This window comes from Brachionichthys hirsutus, chromosome 15 (genome assembly GCF_040956055.1).
Source record: "Brachionichthys hirsutus isolate HB-005 chromosome 15, CSIRO-AGI_Bhir_v1, whole genome shotgun sequence".
In the NCBI taxonomy this organism is placed as follows: Eukaryota; Metazoa; Chordata; class Actinopteri; order Lophiiformes; family Brachionichthyidae; genus Brachionichthys; species Brachionichthys hirsutus.
Genome location: NC_090911.1, coordinates 10330363 through 10352650, shown reverse-complemented (window position 1 = coordinate 10352650; position 22288 = coordinate 10330363). Strand labels below are relative to the sequence as shown.

The 22288-nt window shown below is 42.2% G+C and overlaps 3 protein-coding genes across 3 annotated transcripts in view; 2 read left to right on the top strand and 1 right to left on the bottom strand.

Moving 5' to 3' along the window:
* LOC137904500 (calsyntenin-2-like) overlaps window positions 1-11267 on the bottom strand; it is a 61931-nt gene extending 50664 nt beyond the window's left edge. Inside the window, exon 1 of the mRNA XM_068748687.1 lies at window positions 11195-11267. Within this exon, the coding sequence (XP_068604788.1) occupies window positions 11195-11267 (73 nt within the window). The remainder of the gene's footprint in view (window positions 1-11194) is intronic.
* A 2092-nt stretch (window positions 11268-13359) lies between these two features.
* Window positions 13360-17496, top strand: nmnat3 (nicotinamide nucleotide adenylyltransferase 3). Its single transcript, XM_068748469.1, has 4 exons — window positions 13360-13471; window positions 14752-14935; window positions 15774-15856; window positions 16974-17496. Exons 1-4 carry the CDS (start codon window positions 13360-13362, stop codon window positions 17384-17386), a joined length of 792 nt encoding a protein of 263 aa, XP_068604570.1. The 3' UTR covers window positions 17387-17496.
* A 1213-nt stretch (window positions 17497-18709) lies between these two features.
* rbp1.1 (retinol binding protein 1, cellular, tandem duplicate 1) lies at window positions 18710-20624 on the top strand. Its single transcript, XM_068748470.1, has 4 exons — window positions 18710-18782; window positions 18916-19094; window positions 19519-19620; window positions 20574-20624. The coding sequence occupies exons 1-4, from the start codon at window positions 18710-18712 to the stop codon at window positions 20622-20624; spliced, it is 405 nt and encodes a 134-aa protein (XP_068604571.1).
* The last annotated feature ends 1664 nt before the right edge of the window (window positions 20625-22288 follow it).

Here is a 22288-nt window from a genome sequence, read left to right as displayed (position 1 = left end):
GGTCTCATCACCATCAACGAATTCACTAAATAAGATAACCAAATCAATGACAACGTTGTGCAGCAGATACAATCTGGCTGCTAGAATAAAGGCTAGAGATGAATCAACAGCTTTCATGAACAACAAAGGGAAAGGATGAGAAGGAGTGATGAAAATGTACAATAAAAGTATTTTTCAAGTTTTCAGACAAACATAACTGATAGCAGAGCTCAAATGTCTATGAGACTGTGCCGTCTTGACAAGATAAGTGTTGGTGCTGAGCGCACTGGTGATTTAGGAGTCTAAAGATTTAATCCTGGTTTATATCTTTGGCCTTGATCTCCATTCCTTCAATATATTCCTGCCTCTACTCAATTTCATTCATCCAAGAAATACCCCAAAAAATAATTAAATGAAGTAAAACGTGGCGATTGCAGCAGGTTATCTCTGACACCTCTTAGGCAAGAACAGAATAATGCTTACTGTACACTAATGAATAAGTTATATATTTATCTATCAGATCGCCTCTACTTGTTTGAATAAATAGCTTAATATGAAAGAATGCACCATTTGCTCAAATGAGGTCGCTCATTATAAAAAAGAGCAATAAACTTCGTATTCTAAGGCCGAGTCCACACAGAACAGTGGAAGCCTGATGAGACAAGAAAGGGGAGGTTTAAAAAAGAAAGAAAAAAACTTTAGCATAATTAACTCGAATGATGAGGGATAAAACAGAGCATGCGTAAATTGTACAGCAGAAACACATTCATCACAGAAGTAGAACACGTGACAGCCGAACCCCAGCAGCCAGTGGCAATGTTGTTCAGGGTGAAGGAACAAAGAGAGACAAAGGGGTGAAAAAAGGAGCTTAGAAGGAAGGAATTCAAAACAGAGGGAGAGAATGATTATTTCATTCTCTCTCTCCCAAGCTGTTTCAGACTGCCTGACTCATTCTTCCAGGAAGTGAAATCAAATCAGAACTCATCCGGTTGTCCAGTAATGCATTTTACTCTTATTTGTGTCAGAACAGAAACAGAACACATGGCAGGAACAACAACAACAAAAAACAGACATTAGAAACCAGTCCAGAAGAGCCAAACGTTTTCTTCCCTCCAATATACCATCACGTCAGATCTTTTTATTCTGAACAATTCTTGCATTTGTAAAAAAAATGTGTCATTGTTAAAAATAGCTCCGCCTCTCCTGGCCACTAAACGATGAAGATGAAGAGCAAACTGTATATATTTGCATTGCAAGTGCATTTATTTTACTAGGCGAGTAGTTACGGTCAGAAATCTGATATTTACAGGTTATGTGTCCATAAGAAATTAACAGCACTCGTGAGTGATTGATATTTATGTGATGAAGGACTATTTATTTGAGAGACAAACATCTTTATCTGACCACTAGAGAAAACAACCTCATTAATGCCTCATTAACTGGATGCAGGCCGATAATGCTCAGCAAAATTAGTGTGATCATGGCTAATCACAGCGGCTTTCTTCTAATGCCCTCCTAATGCCCTCACGTCTGAATTGCTCATTAACTGAAGGGAGGAAAGGACTCTGCAGGTTCCTCCTCTACAGTTTAGAGACGTACAAGCGTGGATGTGAGGCCGTTTGAGTCAGCATCTGTCCAAACTCTGACTGAAGATGTTTCAGTTCTGCCAGCTGTAAACCTGTCAAATACAAATGCACTCTTTTTTAAGCCTAAGCAATGAAAGGAAACGAAGGTATTATCAGTCTAGAAACATGTAAGGCAAAGAGCTTCACAAGGAAACCCGATCACAGAGAGAAGTCCTGTTTAATATTAAATTACCATAAACAGTGAAATAGGCCTCAGAGAAATGTAAAACCCATGCAACACAAAACGGACGCACTGATATACGGGACACTGCACAAACATCTGCACGCCATCATAAAGAGAAGCATGGAGTATAAGCATTCTGCTAAACAGCTGTCCAAGCACAGTGTCAGGATGAAAATAATCTAAATAGCATTCTGCTCTGTTTGCTGCCAAGATTGTGCTGACACACCTCAACGCTGCAGAGGAGTAATCATATTGGACAGCACCGGAGGGAACGCCGAAGCACGCCTGCTACTTCCTTCAGTAATATAGACTGTCAACCAAGTGATTATAGCAGACGAGGACTTTCACAACACCTCCCCAGTTAAGGCACACAGTCTAATAGATACTGTCAACATGAAGGAGCAATCTGCATCACTTTTTTTGCTTGCGTCATCACTTGTTTCTTTTTGGTATGAAGCGTATTAACAGCATCTTTAGTCCGTCTGATGTTATGAACACTTAAAAGTACCATCAGGACACTATGATGCAAGGAATCTGTTACATAATGAAAACTGTGCATCTGATCTATTTCTAACTGGGAATGTAAGTTACTGGGATCTAATTTCTGAACTTTGGTGCAATTCAGCTAAGTGACGCACTCCGTTGGAGATAATAGCCACATCAGTTTCTCTTTTTCAAGCAAAGTGTAATAAAATAAAACTTCACAGAATCTGCAGAGCCACAGAGAGCAGCTGGATCCACCAACCGACCGTCTAAGAGATCTTTCAGAGGAGCAAATGTGTCTGGCAGACATATCCTATCTATCTTCTTGTTGATTTCCTGCATTGATTTCTTGTTTTTTTACTGACAAATACTCTCATTAAACCACAGATGTTTGCTGAAGGGGTGAAGGGAAACATCGATTCCTTTTCCATTTTTAAAACATTATATAATATATCGATGGAAAGAAAAGTGCAGAACTTACACACAAATCCTTCCTTTCATTACTCCAGGTAAGTAAATGTAGAATAAAGAGTACAGTTTGGACCCGCTGTTCTTGGAAAGTGCCATAACTTTTGTTGTGATTCAGTGCGATATAAATAACGCCGACTTGACTTGACTATGAGATGGCTAAAATAAAACGAGAAACATATTTTTTTAAGCAAGGAAGTCCATAACTTATACAATATTCATGGGGTGACAGCAGTACGAGGGAATGACGCTGGTTTTAGCTGCAGCCTTGGCAGGCACGCCACAGAGGTGATTATTAATCATTTAGGCTACCCTACCACCACACTGAGAATCAGAGGCAGAGTGGACAGGAAATTCACATGGCATCACACATCTGCGAGCGAGTGTGTGTTTCTATTAGTCAGCTCTATCACGTAACCCACAAATTTGTGATGAACATGAAAATCTGCACACACCAGACCGCTGACCTGAGGATTACTTTCTCCGTTTCACATAGTTTCAAAGTTATAAATATAACAAAGAAAACCGGAGGAAACGGCAAGAACCGACTCCGTCCTGGCTGAAGCCAGACGCCTGGAAACAGTGGCAGCGTCTGCCCTACTGTGACATTACCTGCCTGCCGCCACGTAATCGTGATGAATCACTCCAGCAAACATCACAGCACCAACTCTCTTCTCTCCCCCTTTATATTCCCTCTTTCTGTCATTTTTCCCCCTTCCATTTTGTCCTTGGCTTCTGTATCCTCTCGACTTGGTCTCGTAAAAAGCCTCCTCGTCACTGGGTCTCAATCGTTTCTCTCATTTGTATTTTACGATGCTTCCAGGTCCTCAATCTCCTCTTTCAACTTCAACAACAAAGATGCCGGTTTAATGCACAGAAAGAGGGTGGAGGTCACTTACACCGGTCGACAGTATAACAACAGTTAAGCTGCTGACAATGAAAGATTTCGGCGAGTCGGCTGCGTGTGGACGGTCATCGAACTCTCAAAGATGTGGGTGGCGAATCCTCTGCCCATCCGATAAATTACAGCAAAAACACTACAGACTAATTTAATTCACAGGTAGGAAAGACATTTATGGGCGATCTCACAGTGTTATATATAATATTTCCTTTGTGGCATTTGTTTTCTACACCAATTTTCCTTCTCAGTATAAGAAATATGGTTAGTGGGGACTCTACAGGGGGGGGGGGGGGGGGGGGAGATTTATGTGCGTATATTTGGAGGATTACACTCCTGTAGTGCCAAAGGAAGACTGTGGAGGGCATTTTCAGAATTTAATAATAAGTCAAGCCACATTACTCTCAGCTGTTTGTTTTAATCTACCACTGGGATTGGGGTGGAAAAGAAAACATTGTTTATCATCACTTTTCTCCTCAAATCAATTTCATGACAATGGGGATGAGTTACATATGATGCAATAAAAACAAAGGTTGCATCAACGCCTCATTTAAAAAAGACATTTAAAAATCGCACCATGGCTCTCAAAAGCATCACCAAGTCTCAGAGGCCGTTAAAACACCACACCATTAAAATAAGAGAACCTTTGAAATATTCTGTAATTGTCGACATAATTGTCCTGTAGGAGTCGGTGAACCCCAAACTGGTGACTTTTGTCGTGACTCCAGTTAGCAGCGTTCTTTGCTTCTGATAACTGTCCGAAGAAAGAGATGATGCTTGACAGACAAAGAGCACCTTGAGAGGAAAAGAAAAAAGTGTAGTTAACATTGTCCGCAGTAAGAGTGGCGTTAACAGGAAGAGGAATGCTTTGCAGTGCTGCCACTTGACCACCACACTTTCTATCGATCACCAGAGGACAGCGTGTACGTGTGTGCTTTTAATTGTGCACGGGGAAAGGATGGAGAAAAGGTCACCTGCGGTAAAGGTGTGAGGAAGGCAGGCGGAGAAACAGCATAGTCATGTTCCATAAAATAGAATCAGCCGTTACATCCTTTAGCTGCTTCCGTAGCTGCTGAAAAGAATGCTCAACCATTCAGAACCATTTTCCAGCCAATTACTTCAAATAAAGTGTAACGGGTGAGTGGTCACAAAGGGCAAGAGCAGAGGAAGGGAAGAGAGGATTGATGATGTGTTTCAATGCTAAAAGTTCCCAACCATTAACCAATATTTCTGCAGTGTGATTAAGGCGCTTTTATTCACTTTCATGCACTTTCATTCCGGTTATTTGAACTGTGACCTCCTCCTTCCCTCTACACCTCCACTCCCCACTGAAAACCGACTGGGACAATAGACTTCATTAGAAAACAAAAGCCCGACTAGGTTTAAATCCCTCCGGTGGCATCTAAATGATATCTAAAGTGCAATCACAGGGTCAAAGTGTGGCCGATCCAGTGAATGATAACAAATACTCAGAGTTTAACAGGCTTCTAAGTAACACATTCATCATTGCAATGTGCTCCACCTCAACCCATTGCTTTGTAAATGTACAACATCTATTTCGTGAACAGTCAGTGTTGCAAATGAATCACATAAATAGCAAATAAAAATTACAGCTGTAACATTTTTATTGCCCATAGAGTGGAATTTACTCGGCCAATAATCTAGAAGAGAAAAGTGCATTTCTGACAGTAGCGGTTCCATCCATCCATTTTCTTGTCGACGCCTACAACCCCTTACCCGCCTTGCAGGTCAGCGCTCCAGTGAAGAGTGAAATAATTAACCTCAGAAGGATATTAGGTTATTAAAAGTCTACATTGCCATCGAAGGCGGCTGACATTTTATCTCTGAAAAAGTCATTTTGATGCCGTCATTTTGACATCAAGCAATGAAGCCATTGTGAGTCTCTGGAGAACAAACTGGTGATAATTGCAGAGGAAAAGTAGCACAGACACGAAGGGGCGAGCCCTCGGTGCACAAAGCCGTGGCATCTTAATAGACATTTAACACTTAGCTGTGGGTGCATGTTGACAGGGAGCCTGAAGAAGAAGGAGCTCTTTCCTTGTTCAAACATGTGAAAATGCATGAAAGTTAATTAAAGCAGAGAAAGGAGCCTTTCACCATCTTGCAAAGACATAATCATAATGTTGTCACCTGCAGCATTCGCCCAATCAAATAGAGCTGATTACAGACAGGGGCAGCAAACACGACAGCCAGAAGAAGAGGCCGCCTCATTTAATAAATCATTCGATTTAAAGTCATTTATTTACCGTTCCTCTTGTCCCTTCCTGAAAAATGCTGAAAATTATCAAAGAAATTGTGTTTAGCTTCTCTAGATCCATCCTTGAACGAAAGCAAGTGACAAATACAACAGGAAATGTGCAAAGACCAACCTAAAGACCACTGATCCATCTCAGACAAAGCAGAATGAGAGGAGGGGCAGCGCTCAGACTTTTTCCGTGTCTTATGTGGCCACCACTATCCCTTCAGACGAAGACATCGTCGTCCTTGTCAAGCGGAAGACGCCAGAAGGATTTGTGCGTTGGAACACTCAAAGGCCAGCCAAGCTCTTGCTGATAAGGTTTCTAATTTTGCATCCGTGATTAGAAATGTCATCTGATTAACCATAATGAGGCTGAAAAATCTGGGTAAGCACCATTATCAGTAACAATGCTGAAATTGCAGAAAGATGAACAGGGTTTTTTTTTTTTTTGATGAGAGCAGAGTTGTAATGACAAGCTACAGACCGCGAATAAAATAAACAGAAAGTGTCTTTATGGAAGAGTAAGCAAACATTTAAACTAATCTGTTGCCACAAGAGCAGCCGTCAGAGGTGGGAAAAGGGAAGGTCGTCCTGATGGAGGCGAGAAGAGGAAATATATTGTGGTTTCCAACAAAAGGTGGAAGAGAAGGAGGCCCAAAGGACTAACCAACTGATCATACATCAAAAACAAACATGTGGATATAAATTTAGGGGATAAATTACAAGCTGGAAACAGAGGCTCTACTAAAAATTCACAGATCAGGGAAAAATGCAGCGGACAACTCACGATTACTCCTCCTGTCCTGATCCTGAGAATAGAGTGTAAATATCCCCATACACCCTGATACATAGTTCATCCTTCATGAGGAGATACACAAACACAATGAATGTATTAAAAAACCAGACAACACAAACGGGAAAGCTGCGACATGAATGCTAAACCACAGAAGGTTTAGGTCTACTTTCTTTCTCATTTTTTTTTTTTATGCATTACAGTATATCACATTATTAAAGTAATCTCAGAGACAGAGTAGCATGAAGCAGCTAATAAGGTGTCTCAGGTAGACATATTGGTTCATGACACATTGTGATAATGGTTTATTTTATTTTAGAAAAAAAGACAATATACTGGTGACAACCACACAAATTTGGATGCAGCAACGCCAGTTTAAACACAACTATTCAGCAGTAAATGGGAAGAGTAAGGACCAGCAGGTGAAGAAGAGCACAACAAAGGAGGCATGAAGGGTATCGGTCCGACTGAGGTGAGACTCAAAGGAAAATATGAAGATGAAAATACATGCAAGTGATATGAGAAATGAAATGGGAATATTTGCGCTGACACACAAATCCGAGCCCTGGTCTAATAAGCTTCCGCCCAGGAAGGGAAAGAGGCCAAGTCAAAGAGAGAGAGACCGAGAGACAGGTGGGGTAACAGAAGGACGATTCAAACCTCCTCTGACTGAACTCATGAAAATTAAAACCTTTCTTCTTGAGGCCGCTTCCATTTTCCCTCCCTGGTGTGATTCCCCTCTTCCTGAATGTAGCACATGTAGCTTCAGGAGCACCAGGTGCACAAGTCTGTGCACGCACGTGCAAACGACTCGGCCTGTTTTATGCACACACTCACACAATCAGCTACACACTGCGTCACCTTGTAGGCAAACTAACAAAAAATTCCCTTTCGCATGATTTGCAGCTGCACCTGTGATGTTTGTGTACTCCCAATTTGTCTTCCCGCATTCACGGAAACCCGCCGTTGTAAAACATCTAGACAATCGTATCTTGTGTTGGAAATACTCTCATAGTACAGGTGGGAATGGAAGTACAAAAATAAAATGCAAAGCTACTTCAAAGCGTGAAACGAGACACACCTGATGGGAGATGACTCAATCGATCAGTGAGCGTGTGTTTCCAGCCATCTATCCATTTCCTTGAGCCTCTTATCTTATCACGGGTGTGCTGGAGCCTATCCCAGCTGGCTACGGGAGAGAGGTGGGGTACACCCCGGATGAGACGCCAGCTCATCACGGGACCACAAGAAAGACAAACACAGAGGTACTCACATCTACGAATGGATTCCCCTAAATCAGGGGTTCCCAAACACCAGGCAAAGGTCTCGGTCACGCGATACGTTACTCAGAACAATAAATCTTTTCAAAGGGGCAAAGCCAGAAGAGGAGCCGACGACCTACAAGAAAAGCGTTTGGGCTCGGTGGGGATTTTCAAATCATGCATACGCGCCCACACCCTCCCCCTCAGGGATTAAAGTATGTTTTAACATCATTAAATTCATACTTTACTCGCCAGGTCTGTTTTACAATCAAGTCATTTAAATTGCCGCTCTATGCAGTGTTAGGTTTCTCCTCTTTCCCCTCAGCTTGAGTTCTTAGTGTCTGACATTCTGATAAAGGAGGACAGCGCCTGTAAACACATCTCACTGCCCGAGAGCAATCAAGTCAGCATTAAAACAAATCTAATGCACTGAATCATGATAATAGGATAAGAAAAGACTTGTGTATACCACAGTAAATCAGAAATGTTTTAATGTGGTTAAATGATTTAATGTGTTTTTAGAATAGTCCAGTAACATTCATTTGATTTTGTAAGGAATACAGAAGTACCAACAAGGCATGAATTTACCTACAATTTTGAAAACCAATTTTATAAACACTTCAGATTGTTCTTCAAGGAAGTCTTTAAAGTCCGTTTCCTCCATGTCACGTTTCTTCCCCAGCTTAAACTCTGCTTTTTGTTCTGCTACGAGTGAAAGTGGTTGGACCATCGGCAATGAACTAATCAGACGGCAAACACGCAGTGCTTCTTCATGAAATGATTTACCCTCGAGGTATGCTATTCAGGATTTGTCAGTAGCCGTCTGTGAATAGCCCAATAAAGCTGTGAGGTTTTGATGAAAGACCGTCGGCTGGGCTACAGGACAGTCCGCGTGCGTGTGTGCCGTTCGTTAGTGATGCAATGTTTATCCACCAGATTGATCATTGCTCACCAGAATGCCCCACCAGGACCAACGGACCAGCTGGTGTAATACTGGCAGATACAGCTCAAAACACAAACACCTCTCTCTGCCTCTCTCTCTCACACACACACCCCTAATCACTGCAAATACATCATCCAATGGCAGCGTTTCCATTTTCACTCCTCAACCTCACGCCTCATCAGATGCATTATAATTAGTTTTCAGAGTAATTAACATCCCAATTAGGACATTCATTTACATACCCATCCTCATTTGCATTGTAAAACACAGACCTGATAATCCAGTACACACCTTAGAAATGGGAAGGGAGGCAGTGTTAAAAAATGGGAGCGAGGAGAGGGTCAGGAGCAGAGGTACCAGGGATGGAGGGAGAATCTGGCTCTCTCCAGATGAGAAAAGGAAAAAGTAAGACAGACAGAAGTCTGCCTCGCCATTTCTACGTCTCGGCTAAGCTAGTGAAACTTTGAAACTGAATCCATGGCTGTGCAGAGAGAGCTGTGGCTTTGGAAATCAGAAGGAAGGCTGTTGAAACTTGGAAAAATTGAGGGTGAGAATAAAACATTTTTCTCTGTGACATTTGCCCTCTGAACTACAACAGCTCGACAGAGCAGAACAACCAAACAGAGAAGTGAGAGAGATGAAATCGACAAGACAGAAGCAGAGAAGAGAAAGAACAGTAAAGACAAACAGAGCTACAGGAAGTGCAGTGCAGGTCCCACAAGACCTCGTTTCACCAGTCGCTCTACAGAAGAGCAAAGCTTGAGTTATGTCTCGGCGTTCCACATCGCTATCACGATTCATGTTCTGGCGAGGATAATAGTGGAGCGAGACGGCTCTGTTGAAAAGACACCCATAAATCTGATCTTGTTTGGATTTTTTTTATTTATTTTTTTACCCTCCTTTCTTTTCTCTTTCAGTGCCTTTCTCTCAGTCCTGTGTTCTTTAGCATTCATCCGACTTCTTTTAAAAAGGTTGTCAGCAGCAGGTCTTTGTGTAGCGTACACTGTATTCTGCCGAGCTTGCAGAACTTGTAAATACCAAATCTACAAACACACACCCTGTCCGTCCCTCTGACGTGACACACAAACATCCTGCCAGCACTAAGAGGCAGCAATCTCTTTTTCTTTATGGAAATAGACACACTTGAACATAGCTACATATTTGATTGCATACCAGTGCAATAAGCAGCCGACATCCAAGAATTACTCACACTGTATGGCCCTCAGACGTGTTTCAAAATCATTCTTGCCATTGACAGTGCACTGAGTCATTGAGCGCTCTGCTGAAAGCAGCCTCTTCTCTGAATTCAGTCTGAAACCAGTTAGCTTTCTCTATAGCTCGCAGCTATATGGAGATCTCGTACAGAAACAGAAAATGAGAATGTTTGGCTGAGCCCAGCGCACTCACTCCAGAGACCCAATTAATATCACTGGAAACCACTGCAACACCAGTGTGTGTGTGTGTGTGGGAGAGAGAGAGAGAGAGAATATGATTGCACACGACACCCTGACCAAAGCTGGCCTCTCAGGGCACTAATCGGTTTTCACAGACAGAAATCACCAGTAGATCATTGGTTGATCAGCCAATCATGTCCATTATTAGCACAGATCACATCCTTGTGCTTAGGGCGTTAATCATCTCCAAAGCAACCTGGGTACGCCAGCTGGTACCCAGGACATGACGTATGTGGGATGAGAGTTTTCCAGTAGCCTATATAACGTTTGAATTCACATATACTCACCCTTTATAGAATATTAGCAAATTAGAATCTACGAGTATCCCATTTAATTGAAGGTTTCAGCAGAATTCCAGCTCATTTAAGTTTCTGATTTGAAATGTTCCCACGCAAATCACGGTTTTCTTTGCACTATGCCGGTTTCTAAAATTCCAAGGTACCTTTCCTAATATTTGTCGCCAATGAACATTTTTAGTGTAACGCAATAATAGCGGTCACTAACCCTCCGATCAGCAAAGCAAAGCTCCTGGTAATTAGCTTTCATACGGAACACCTGTCCCGTTAACGACTCTGCCATAACGAGAACTTTCACTAATAAGGCAATCCTTCCCACGTAAAAAAGAAAAGAAGAGAGAAAAAGAAAATAATAATCACGAGAATAAGAAGTAGAAGAACAAAAACTTAATATTTAGATTTTAAAACATTTAAATACCACCGACTTAGTTGCCTAACAGGCGCTCGTGGTGTCCTCCTTATCAATTAATCAATTAATTGGCGAAAAGCAGCCAAACGTGCCGAAAGCAAGTTAATTTTCTTTCATAATTTTCTTTCCCACTTTCCTACCTTTTCCACCGAAAGCGCAGGACTGGCCCCAGAACAGCCAGAACAGCCAGAAAGCGATCCCGAGTGTCTGCATGGTCGTCGGGCGGTGTGGAGACGATATCTTGCTGCCCTCTCCCTCTGCGATCAGGAGCGCTGCCCGTGCGTGAGGGACTCTGTCAAAACCAGCTGCGCGTGCGGAGGCTGTTTGGTGGAAGGAGGGACTGTCACTGGATACTTAAACCACAGATAAGCGAGCCAGTGTGACGTTTCACCTGCGCCAATGGTCAGGATTTCCTGTTACTAGTTTTCAAAATAATATATCATCGACTTTTAATGTTGAAGAATTTCAAGTAAGAGCACCAAAATAACATTACACTTGTGGAAATATACTTTATAAAAATATGTATTTACAAAATATATGTATATTGTGTTTACTTCGAAAATGTTTTTTTAAACAAATACCAAATTGTGCACTTTTATATTGAAGAATTGAAATGTATATCTGGCAAAAGCTGGCATTATTTTTGATAAATTTACAGAGCTGTCTAACATGACAGGGGAGGCCAGTGAGAGGAGGGGATACTGGAAGGGGATCTGCATGAAATGAGGTGTTGAGAAAAGGTAATGATTCTGACTCCCAGGCAGGTGAAACCAACAGTTGCTGTGCAATACACAAATACAAATACTACAGTTATGATATTCAAATAATTCAATAAATTATGCTTCGTCCTCTGTTGGGTGTGGGCGTGAGTTCTGGGGATTAGAAAGCAGTCAGGCCTCAAGTGACTTTAAGAGGATAACAAAGATAGAACACAAAAACGGAGAGACGCAGACAAACACATGCAGGACAGCATTTGCATGCGCACACAGTCACTTGCACACACATGGTCCCAGTTGGCTGTTTCCATGAGCAGCGGCAGCTTAGTTACAGCGGAGAGATGACGTGGGATAGATGGTGCAACAAGCAGGTTGTCTTTGTGGTCAAGCCATCAGCTTTATTTATCTTCCAGGCTTTCGCACAAACTTATTTTGAGCAGGCAAATTTTGGCTTTCCACATTTTCCATCATCCCTTGCAAGTCCAAACACTTTTTGAATATTAAATTATTCAACACTTTATGACGGATTGTCTTCATTCCTGAAGAATTTGAAAGTTTATCCATCGTGACTCAAGAACAAATGTTTTACCAATATTTAATTATGTTAAGTTTAATTCAGGTTACATTTACTCTCTGACTTTCTTCCTGAAGTTATAGCAACAGAGCACAAAATGAAACCTTGAATAATGAAAGTTTAGATTTCTGTAGTTTATATAGTTTATAATTTTATATAGTTTAGAAATGGGATATTCTAAATTTGTTTCTTCAGATATTCAAAAAGAGCAAATAATGAACACAAAAGGCCCCTCTGTAAAACACGGGTCATCTTAATTGTCCATACGCAAACAGTGTGTCCGGTGTACTTTCAGCACCACGGAGAGCTCCGTCGCGTCACTATCACAATCTTCCGCCAGTCGTCGCAATAGAGCCAGATGCGGAACCATTGAGTTCTGGCTCCTCGGGATGGGTGGGACGGAATAGAGTGTGACACAAGACACAAATAGGAACTCTTTGGATGTGCAGGTAAACAACTATCGTATATATTTTTTTACTGTATAACATTTTGGGGTAATGGTAATATGTACCATTTGAATCCACCCGTGTAATTTCGTTGATAAATCCGTTTCGATGTATGCGCATCGTTTTCAGGGTGATTTTGTCCTCGATGCGATTTAATGTTAGCAGCTTGTAAGGAGTTTGTTGGCTGGAGACTGTTGAAATAAGATATTTGAGTGATCCTTGTTGTTTTAATGCCTTGAGAATAAGCTTGCTATTCAAAAATATAATAAAAATGAATTACAAATAACAAAAGGCATCACACAGACAAAGAAATATAAATAATAATAATAAAAAATAAACACATCTGAGACTGGGATTTGTCATTTAATAAATGAATAACCAAACGTTTATTGTTGCCCATGTTTCCTGCTACTTTGTTGTTTTTGATGTAAATTTAAGATGCAAAACAATCAGAATATTTCTGTACAATATCCTTTGCAGCTTGTTTGCAACTCCAATAATGTTGATTGTTCTTCCTTCTGCTTTCTCTCAAGGTTCTCTCACAGTGATGTGACGGGGGACAAACCAAGATGGGCGCCCGACGTGTTCCATTATTCTTGCTGGCCTGTGGCTCTTTCAATCCTATCACCAACCAGCACATGAGGCTTTTTGAGCTGGCCAGAGATCATATGCACCGTACGGGTGAGATCACATAAACCATTTGCTAATCATGCAAACCCCAGACAGAAAAGTCCCGGGTTGATTTGAACCCAGGACCTTCTGCGCTAGATTTGTCCTCATTTAAGTTGGAAGAAATCATTTAAAAAAAGTCAAGTGAAAGTCTGTCGCTACGACATATTTATGGGAGAATTGTGCTTTCAAATGACGTCACCAAGTAGCAGCATGTTTAGGGACCAGTCAGGATCAAGGCTGCTCCGTTGTGCAATCCAACAACAGATTTTTCTCAGATATGTGAGATAAGAAATTCTTCCCTTGATGTTTGAATCACTTTATTTTCCTTTTCCTTGCATGAAACCCTGCCCTCAGATCTACAAGGACAAGAAAGCAGACCTTATTTTAATTTGAAGTTAGTCTAAGGTCACTGATTATGTTATGAGAGCAGATTCATTACTGTGGTGTGAACTCAAAATTCCCCCAGGATGCTATGCTCTATTATTAATTAGGCCATTTGCACTGAAACTGCCTTTTCAGACATCTTACAGGTGAAAGGAACGATTTATATTCAGTCGTTTTAATGCAATAACATCTAGACTGGATTTCTTTAGAAGAGGTTTTATAGCAGCCGTTTTGAACACGACAATAAACCTGTTTTAAGAGATGTAGTCATAATTTTGACGAGTTGAACCACTGCTGAATACGCTTTAAAATGCTGCAGGAACAAGGTCCAGTCATGCGGTGCCACTCAGCCCACGAAACAAACGTGTCAGCAGAAGCCCGGCCCCGTTTTCCTCCAAAGCCTCTCTAAATGAAAGTATATGCCTGGTCACATGGTTGTTACGACAGTCCTTACACCTCAGGATAACTCCTGCCCCGGAGGCCGCGCTCTCCCTAAGATGCTTTATGAACCCATGCGCAGTGCAGCATGGAAGTGGGCAGGAACATGAATAATGCTCTTACAGCATACCCATAAGACATCAGCGGACTTATTGGAGCACAATCAGAAAAGTCTTCTTAGTTCTTGTTCTTTTAGATGTGTGCAGTGAAAACACTTTGATTCTGTGATTGTTCATTAGAATGAGAATCTCCCTTTTCCCCCAAACTGTTCAGATCAATAACACATTACGAGTAATGATTGCTTGATCGGGCGATCAGATTGCCCTTGTCTTCGGATGGCGGTCTTATTTTCCTCAGAATCTCTCAGAGATTACTACTGGGTTTATATTACCCTTCTAGTACTTTAATATTTCATTCATGCATCAGCTGACACGATGAAGAACTGCATTCAACCGTTCTCCCGTCAGGCCGGTACCAGGTGGTCGGTGGAATCGTATCTCCAGTGAGTGACGGCTACGGAAAACGAGGCCTCGTGCTGGCAAAGCACAGGGTTGCTATGGCGAAGCTGGCGCTCTTGAGCTCCGACTGGGTTGCGGTTGATGAATGGGAGAGCCAGCAGCCGGACTGGACGGAGACCGTGGTCACCATGAGGTATGAACAGCACAGATTGAACTGATGTTAAGTGCATCGTTGATTACCGCCTCTTATTATATAATTAGATAATGCAGCAGGCATGAAAACAGCTTCCTAGTTTCAGGCTGGCTCCTCTGCCGGCCTCAAACACTTTAGAGGTTTTTTTTTCTTGAGCTGGAATCAGTGACCCTGGCTGATGGAGGGGGGGCTGCGCCGTTCCAGACGACTGTCTGTGGAGAGGCGGGCAGAGGAGATTTGATGCGATGTGAGAATCGGCTCCGCTGCATGTCAGAGAAGTTCGTGTCGAACTATGAAATGAATTATCGAATGTGAAAACGACGCCTCGCATCGTGTCGTCTGTGACATTCAGGCTTATTCTAAAAAGGTCTCGTTCTCTCTCACTTGGTTGAATGTCTTCCATTTATTCACTCTCATCCTTCCTCGCTCCACAATTCTCACTAATGCCCTCATGAGGTCACAAACACCCCCCCCCCCACATCCACCTCTCACCTCCCCCTTTACACAACAAAGGGCTCTGATTTAGGCATGAAATGGTCTGTTGTTTAAAGCGTGCTGCTGCGCGCCCCCCCCCCCCCCCAGCATCTAGCAGAACACCTTTAAGAAGCTTTATTTCCAAACACTGAGGCTTTTCATTCGTCTCTATGACTCACAGATTTTTCTCTTGTCATAACCCACTTCACTTTGATAAGGGCTTATTGCCATTACATTCGTACGCATACAGAAACACACTAACGCCAACAGTGAGTGAATATGAAATGCTCATGATGCACATTTCTCATGACAAGCATCTAGAAGGGGAAATCATTAAAGTGTCGTACGTTTGGTTGTTGGGCAGGTATCATCAGGAGCGTGTTGGGAAGGAGCACGATCGGAGGGCGGGAATGCACGGCTCCAGTGGGAATGCCGCTCCTCTCTCAAGTAAGAACAAGTTCACTTGGGATCAGCTCTGAGGATTTTTCAGGCCCTGTGTTCCCCCAAATATTTTAGGGTTGATGTGTTGCCATGACATTTTTAAGTGTGTTAGCATGCTAGCATTAGCGTTACTGCCTCTAAAACAGATTGAAATCAGCATATTAATAGAATACTGAACCCTGGACTGAATTAAAGGATTTGGATCGGCCCCTTAAAACCTGGTGAGGTAATTACTAACAATAGTTAGAGTATTAGGGGTAGTTTTAATACGTTGGAGTATGTGTGAATGAATGTTAAAAACCCACAGCAATGTAGATTAGATTATGTAAACCTGGAGGTTTAACTGTAGCCCATCACTTTACTGGATTATCTTTGATCTCTCAGGAGGACATCTGTTTCGTCCCTCCTGCTTTGTTTTTACGCCGCATAAAGAGGACTTTAATATATAAGAGGACAGGGTATTGGATCTACTGTTACGACTGGCTTTCATCAATATCTAAGCGGAACCAATAATCCAGATTTCATCGCGTTCTGATTTTTCATTTTCCTGATCCAGACTCAATAACGTTCATTGATTTTTCTTTTCTTTTTTTCCTGGAAATTTCTTGTCACTGAGACATTCAGCTTTTCATTTTGTCTCCCCAGCAGCTTGGGCTCTCTGGGACGGATGGCTTTTTTAGCCTATTTGTTGACAAGCCAGTTGGCAACGTCCGCTGGACCGTTTCCATGTATTGAAAATGAGAACCACTTTGGGATCGTGTCTCTCTTTGGGATTGAGATTGTGCAGAAATGAAATGAGCAGCTACTCTAGCAAACGGGTTGATTATTGAATGACTAGAGCGGCTTGGAGCATTTGAATGAAAGCAGGAATGACAGAAGCTATAAAGTGATACGACTGATCGGGGATGAAAGCTAAAAACGAACCGGTGGTCTGAGCTGAGGGAAGCTCTGCCAATGAGACGATCTTAAAACTGCCAACCCTTGAAGTATAGTCCCTTGTGATCACCTCAGACTAGCGTGAATCTCCTGTCTTGTCTTATTCCTTCCTTTATAATAACGATCCTGAGCTGGATCAAGCCCTCGTCCTCCTGACTAACTTCACCCACCTCCCTCCCTCCTTTAGGCCGTCCCCAGCTGAAGCTTCTGTGCGGAGCTGATTTCCTCGACACTTTCCAGATTCCCGGCCTGTGGCGGGACGACCACGTGGAGGAGGTGGCCGGGCGCTTTGGCCTGGTCTGCGTCAGTCGAGGCGGACATCGGCCCGAGCGGGTTGTACACGAGTCGGACGCGCTCTCTCGCCACTGCCGGAACATCTTCCTGGTGAGGGAGTGGCTGAGGAATGAGACGAGCGCCACCGAGATTCGCCGGGCTCTGAGACGGGGGCGGAGCGTGAAATATCTGATCCCGGACTCTGTGATAGAATATATTCAGCGGTGCGACCTCTACACGGAGGACAGCGAGAGGAGAAATGAGGGCACGCCGCTGAGGCCGCTCACCAAACAGGCCCAACGGCCTGTGGAGCGTCTGGATGACTGATGAATGGAAGACTGGGAATGGGAGACCCTGAAGTGTGGCTTAACGCACAGATCAGCGCTCCGCTTCAGGGACCGGAAGCGTGATAAAGGTCGCCCAATCTCCCAATGTCTACGGAGAAATACTCGTCATCTCTTGGTTGCGGTTGGAAACATTTGTGCAGTGCCATGGTGTGTTTTAAATGGCACACACACAAAAAACACTGAGCCTCACATTGGGGCCATAGTTTGAATGAACTTTTAGATTCTCATCCTTTTGTAGTTTTACACATTGCACATTATTGCACAGTTGGATTAAGTTACATAAAATCCTAAATGTGTATTCTGGCTGATGTTCTTGCTTTTAGCTTTCTTTCACCGTTTTGACTCCTGGTTTAGATCGTAGCACATCCCGCCGCTTCAGAGGGAGTGGCGGCTGTCTGCTGTGACTTGTTAAACATTAGTTAGAATCGTTTAAAGTCGTTAAGATGAAGCTTCGGTGGATACGACCCCCGGTACTCGTTTCTTTCCTCATGTCCCTGATCGACGCAGGGAAATGACAAGCAAAGAAATTCAGAAGGAGAATGTGAATAATGTGGCTTCAGGTAGGCAGGTGGTTTTTTTTTTATGACATTCATCTTCACTCGTACTAGTGTTAAACCAGGATGCTCGGTGTGTACGATCAGAATCCTAAACATTTTGGGTGTGTTTCTGCAGCAGCCGCCTCCCGACCAACTCATTTTGGATTGACTCAGTTTTCATATTATCATCCGCACAATGTCTGCAGGCCTGAATATTTTTTTTCCACCATAGGATTTAAAGTAATCCTGACAGTTGCTCAGCTACGGGAGCTGTTTTCTCACCAAGGCCGATGGCTGAAAGCGCCGCTGTGAGTGATGCTAACTGGCATCCTTTGAAAGATGGCGTGCGTGTGCGTGTGTGTGTGTCGTTGTAGTCGCTGAAGGGTTTAGTTGAGTGCAGTTGGTCCAAAAGAGAGTTTATCAAACTAATTGGTTAAGTGAGACAAAGATGTGACAGTTCTGCTTTAACACATTTAATTGTTCCAGTTGGATCATTCTAAACATCTAGCCGAAACATTCTTCAACAAAGCACACGTTTGCCTGCCACATGGTCCCAGCATATAATCTGTAAAGAGGAGCATGGTGGGGATTGAGTGGGCGGAGCATGCATGTTCCATAAAAAAAAATTAAACCTGTCAGATAATCGGATTAGAGCCAGTTTGGTTCAAATGGGGGCTTTTTTGCCAGCCGTTTCTGCACTCGGTCAGAAGTAGCCATCCCCGGCAGACGTCCTTGTTCCCCGGAAGTAAGGAAACCAGCAGAGAAGCATGTCTGTAGACCTGCATGGATACTGGAGAATGATTTCCAATGATAACTTTGAAGAGTACCTGAAGGCCCTTGGTGAGTTTCACACTAATATCTTATCTGTAGGAGAGCCGCAGTCGGCAGCCATATTGTTTCAAATATCAGCACAAGAAAGAGAGCACTTGGACTGACAATATTTATTTTTTTCCTCCTTGGGAATCTGCTGCAGACGTAAATGTTGCCATCAGGAAAATTGCCGCCTTATTAAAACCTGACAAGGACATCACTCATGACGGGGATCACGTAACCATCAAAACGCTCAGCACCTTCAAAAACTACAACATGGACTTCTACGTGGGCAAAGAGTTCGAGGAGGATCTGTCGGGAGTGGATGACAGGAAGTGCATGGTTGGTATGAGAGGGCATGTAATAACATGCGAAGAGTCTGAGATTAATGAGCTCTTTTTCAGCTGCATCCCGACCTTTGCTGATAATATTAATGCAGTTTATCCTCCACTGATGCAAATCGTCCTCTTATTGATGAATTCATGCAATGAGGACCGGTCTTAGATGCTTCTATACTGAATAGCATTAAAGATTATTATGATCTTGGAAAAAACTTTCATTTGCATCCTGCGTATAGATGAAATTTAAGGGTCCCGTGTGTGTTTATGTGCAGACCTTAACACGGCGTTCCACTTTTAAGAGGCGGCGGAGAGCAAAAGACTCCTAATATACATTTGGAAAGCGGGAGGAAAGCATCCGCAGACACTGTTAAATTGGAATAAATCTCCCATCACAATATTACGATCACATTTCTCCCTGTGATCAGACCACTATCACCTGGGAAGGAGACAAGCTGGTGTGTGTGCAGAAGGGAGAGATTGAAGGAAGGGGCTGGACCCACTGGGTGGATGGAGATGAGCTTCATTTGGTGAGAAAACCTTCGCTGAATATTAATGTGGTGCAATTTGGGCACTTAAATCCAAACCCCCAAAAGCCTCTCAGCGCTGTATGCGTGCTGCATATATTTTTTTAATGTGACTTGTGAATCTGTCCAGCAGCTATAGCAGGAGAAACATTATTTGTATGCACCTTGAGAAAGTGCGGTACCGAAGTGTGTGGAGAAAACACTCTTTTCAGCAAATGAATCTTTCTTTTGCATAAGTTACACCTCTATAGATAGAGCTTTCTGGGGGGGGGGGGGGGGGGGGGGGGGGACACAAACAGACAAATGAAAGAACGATGATGCACAATTAGAAGGTTTGGAAGATTTCTGCTTCTCATTTATGTCTTCCACCAATCAGAGTGCGTATCAGCGTCAGCCCTGTTATTATTTCTACTTTTCTAAAGTATATTAGGAGGCCTTCCGTCACCTTTTCCAAACATCTCCTCTGTGATTGCCTGTAATGAGAGAGCATTAGCATCTGAAAAGACCTTTAAAGTAACGACTTGCACATTAGCATCTTCATTAGCGCAGCATTATCAGGTTTCCCTCGATGTGATTACTACCGTCATAGATAAGAAGAAAAAAAATCATCTGCCAAATGATTTGGGTTTTAAAAGGATGCCAGCAGATGTTTTCAATCAGCAGCAACGGTGCCAGCTGGAGGAGGGTTTGAGTGCAGAGCAACAGTGACATCTACTGGCGGAAAGCACTTTCATCGAAATCATTAGCAAACCACCAGAGAACTGTTGTCCTTTAAAATAAACGTAATTATGAGAAGGTCAGTGCCGCTGACCCACCCTCACCCGTGACCCGCCCCACTCACAGCCGTTCCTGTTAAGACCCAACTAATTTTCCACCTGACCTAAAATGACAGATTCTGAGCACATCCTCCTCCCCTTTAGTCAAAATGTTGTTCCAATATCTAATGTATTTTGCAGGAGTTAAGGGCTGCAGGAGTCGTTTCCAAGCAGGTATTCAAGAAGACATAAGTTGGCTCCTATTGGACGGGACGGGACTGGACACACCAGACGCGTTCCCAAGTCTCCGACATCCCATCCAAATTAAATTCCTGTGAACTATACTGCTGCTTAGTCTCCACAGAAGCAATAGCAGATGTGATGTGTGTGTATTTATTCCTCCTCATTCCCTTAAGACTGCGCCAGTGAACTGAATCAATCAATAAAGTGAACAATATTCATCTATTATGTCTCTTGTTGCTTTTTCACTTAAAGCGCTCTCTTTTTTGCCGTAAATTGTTCACGAATGCTACTGCACTCCTGTCTCTTCTGCATCTGCTTGAATGTAATGTTCCCTTTTGATCAAACGCGTATTGTTGTTATTTAGATGCCTCCCATTTACTGGCAGGCTTCAATGTAATTTTACATCAAATTAATTATCATATTACTGTACATTATATGACTTTGTTATCTTGTTCACAAAATGACCAATGAAAAGATACTGCAACATTTCCCATTTGAATGTCAAGTCACAAGATGTGAAAATGTTGTGAAAGTAAATTATCAATTTAATTAAATAAATGAGGGTTAACAGAAGAAAAGATATTGGAATTTTACAATCTTGTAGAATTTATTACAGTCTATTAAGGTGGTTATTATAGCAGTATATGTTCAACCACCGAATCATTTTAAGATATCCCACAGCTTGTCAGTAAGGATTTTTCACAAGAGAAGCACTGGATTTCAATTTCATGCCAGAAGAGCATTAGATTTAATAAGTCTACAAAAAAAACAAGTTTTTATACTGAGTTAATTGTGTTTATTATGATTAGATAAAAGTAATCTAAAAACTGATGAAAAATACATGAGAAAAACATTCTGTTTTGCTGGTAATAAAATTAAGAACTAAAATTGTGTACGTATTTCCAAAGCAAACCAAAACACATACGAATATACAGTTTAAATATTTGTTTATTTGTTTGTATATCTCAGCACAAAAGCATTGGTATATATATCTATTGAGAGTAGGATGTTTAAATAACTGTGTCTTCACAAAGTATTGATTGTTCTGTTGCTTTGTATACTTTGCACTGATATCGATCAAATTAGTCTGTATTCTATTTCATGTCCCAATCGGGAATTATTATTATTATTTATTTATTTATAATTTTTATTTCAAAACAAACAGAAACACAAAGCGTGTATAAAGGTTACATACCAATTGCCAGGGGTTAAATATGCAAAAACATGACACGCATTCGCCATGCACGTCACCGCTTCCGGATCACAACTCTCGCGAGGTTACCTTTCAGGAACTTCCACGTCAGTACCCAGCTGCGGTCGCAACATTTGGACACGGATTGCAGTTGTTCACAACACATTTGTCAATTCTTACTGGGACTCAACAGGGATTAAACATGGTAAGACATACATGTCATACATACATATAATCTGAAAGGCAGTGAAGCTGTTTCTATCCATAGCCCATCAATGTAAATAGCTTAGCAGCTAATTAGCGCACGTTAGCATGAATGCTTACAACGCTTTATTGACATTTCTAAGTGTGATGACTAGGGATTAGTATGCTTACAGTTAAATTGAAATATATCAGATTAATTATTGATCAGTGTATATTGATGATCAGAACCACAGGACTGAAGGAGGCTTACTGTTAGCGCGCTAGCGGCTTCGGAGGT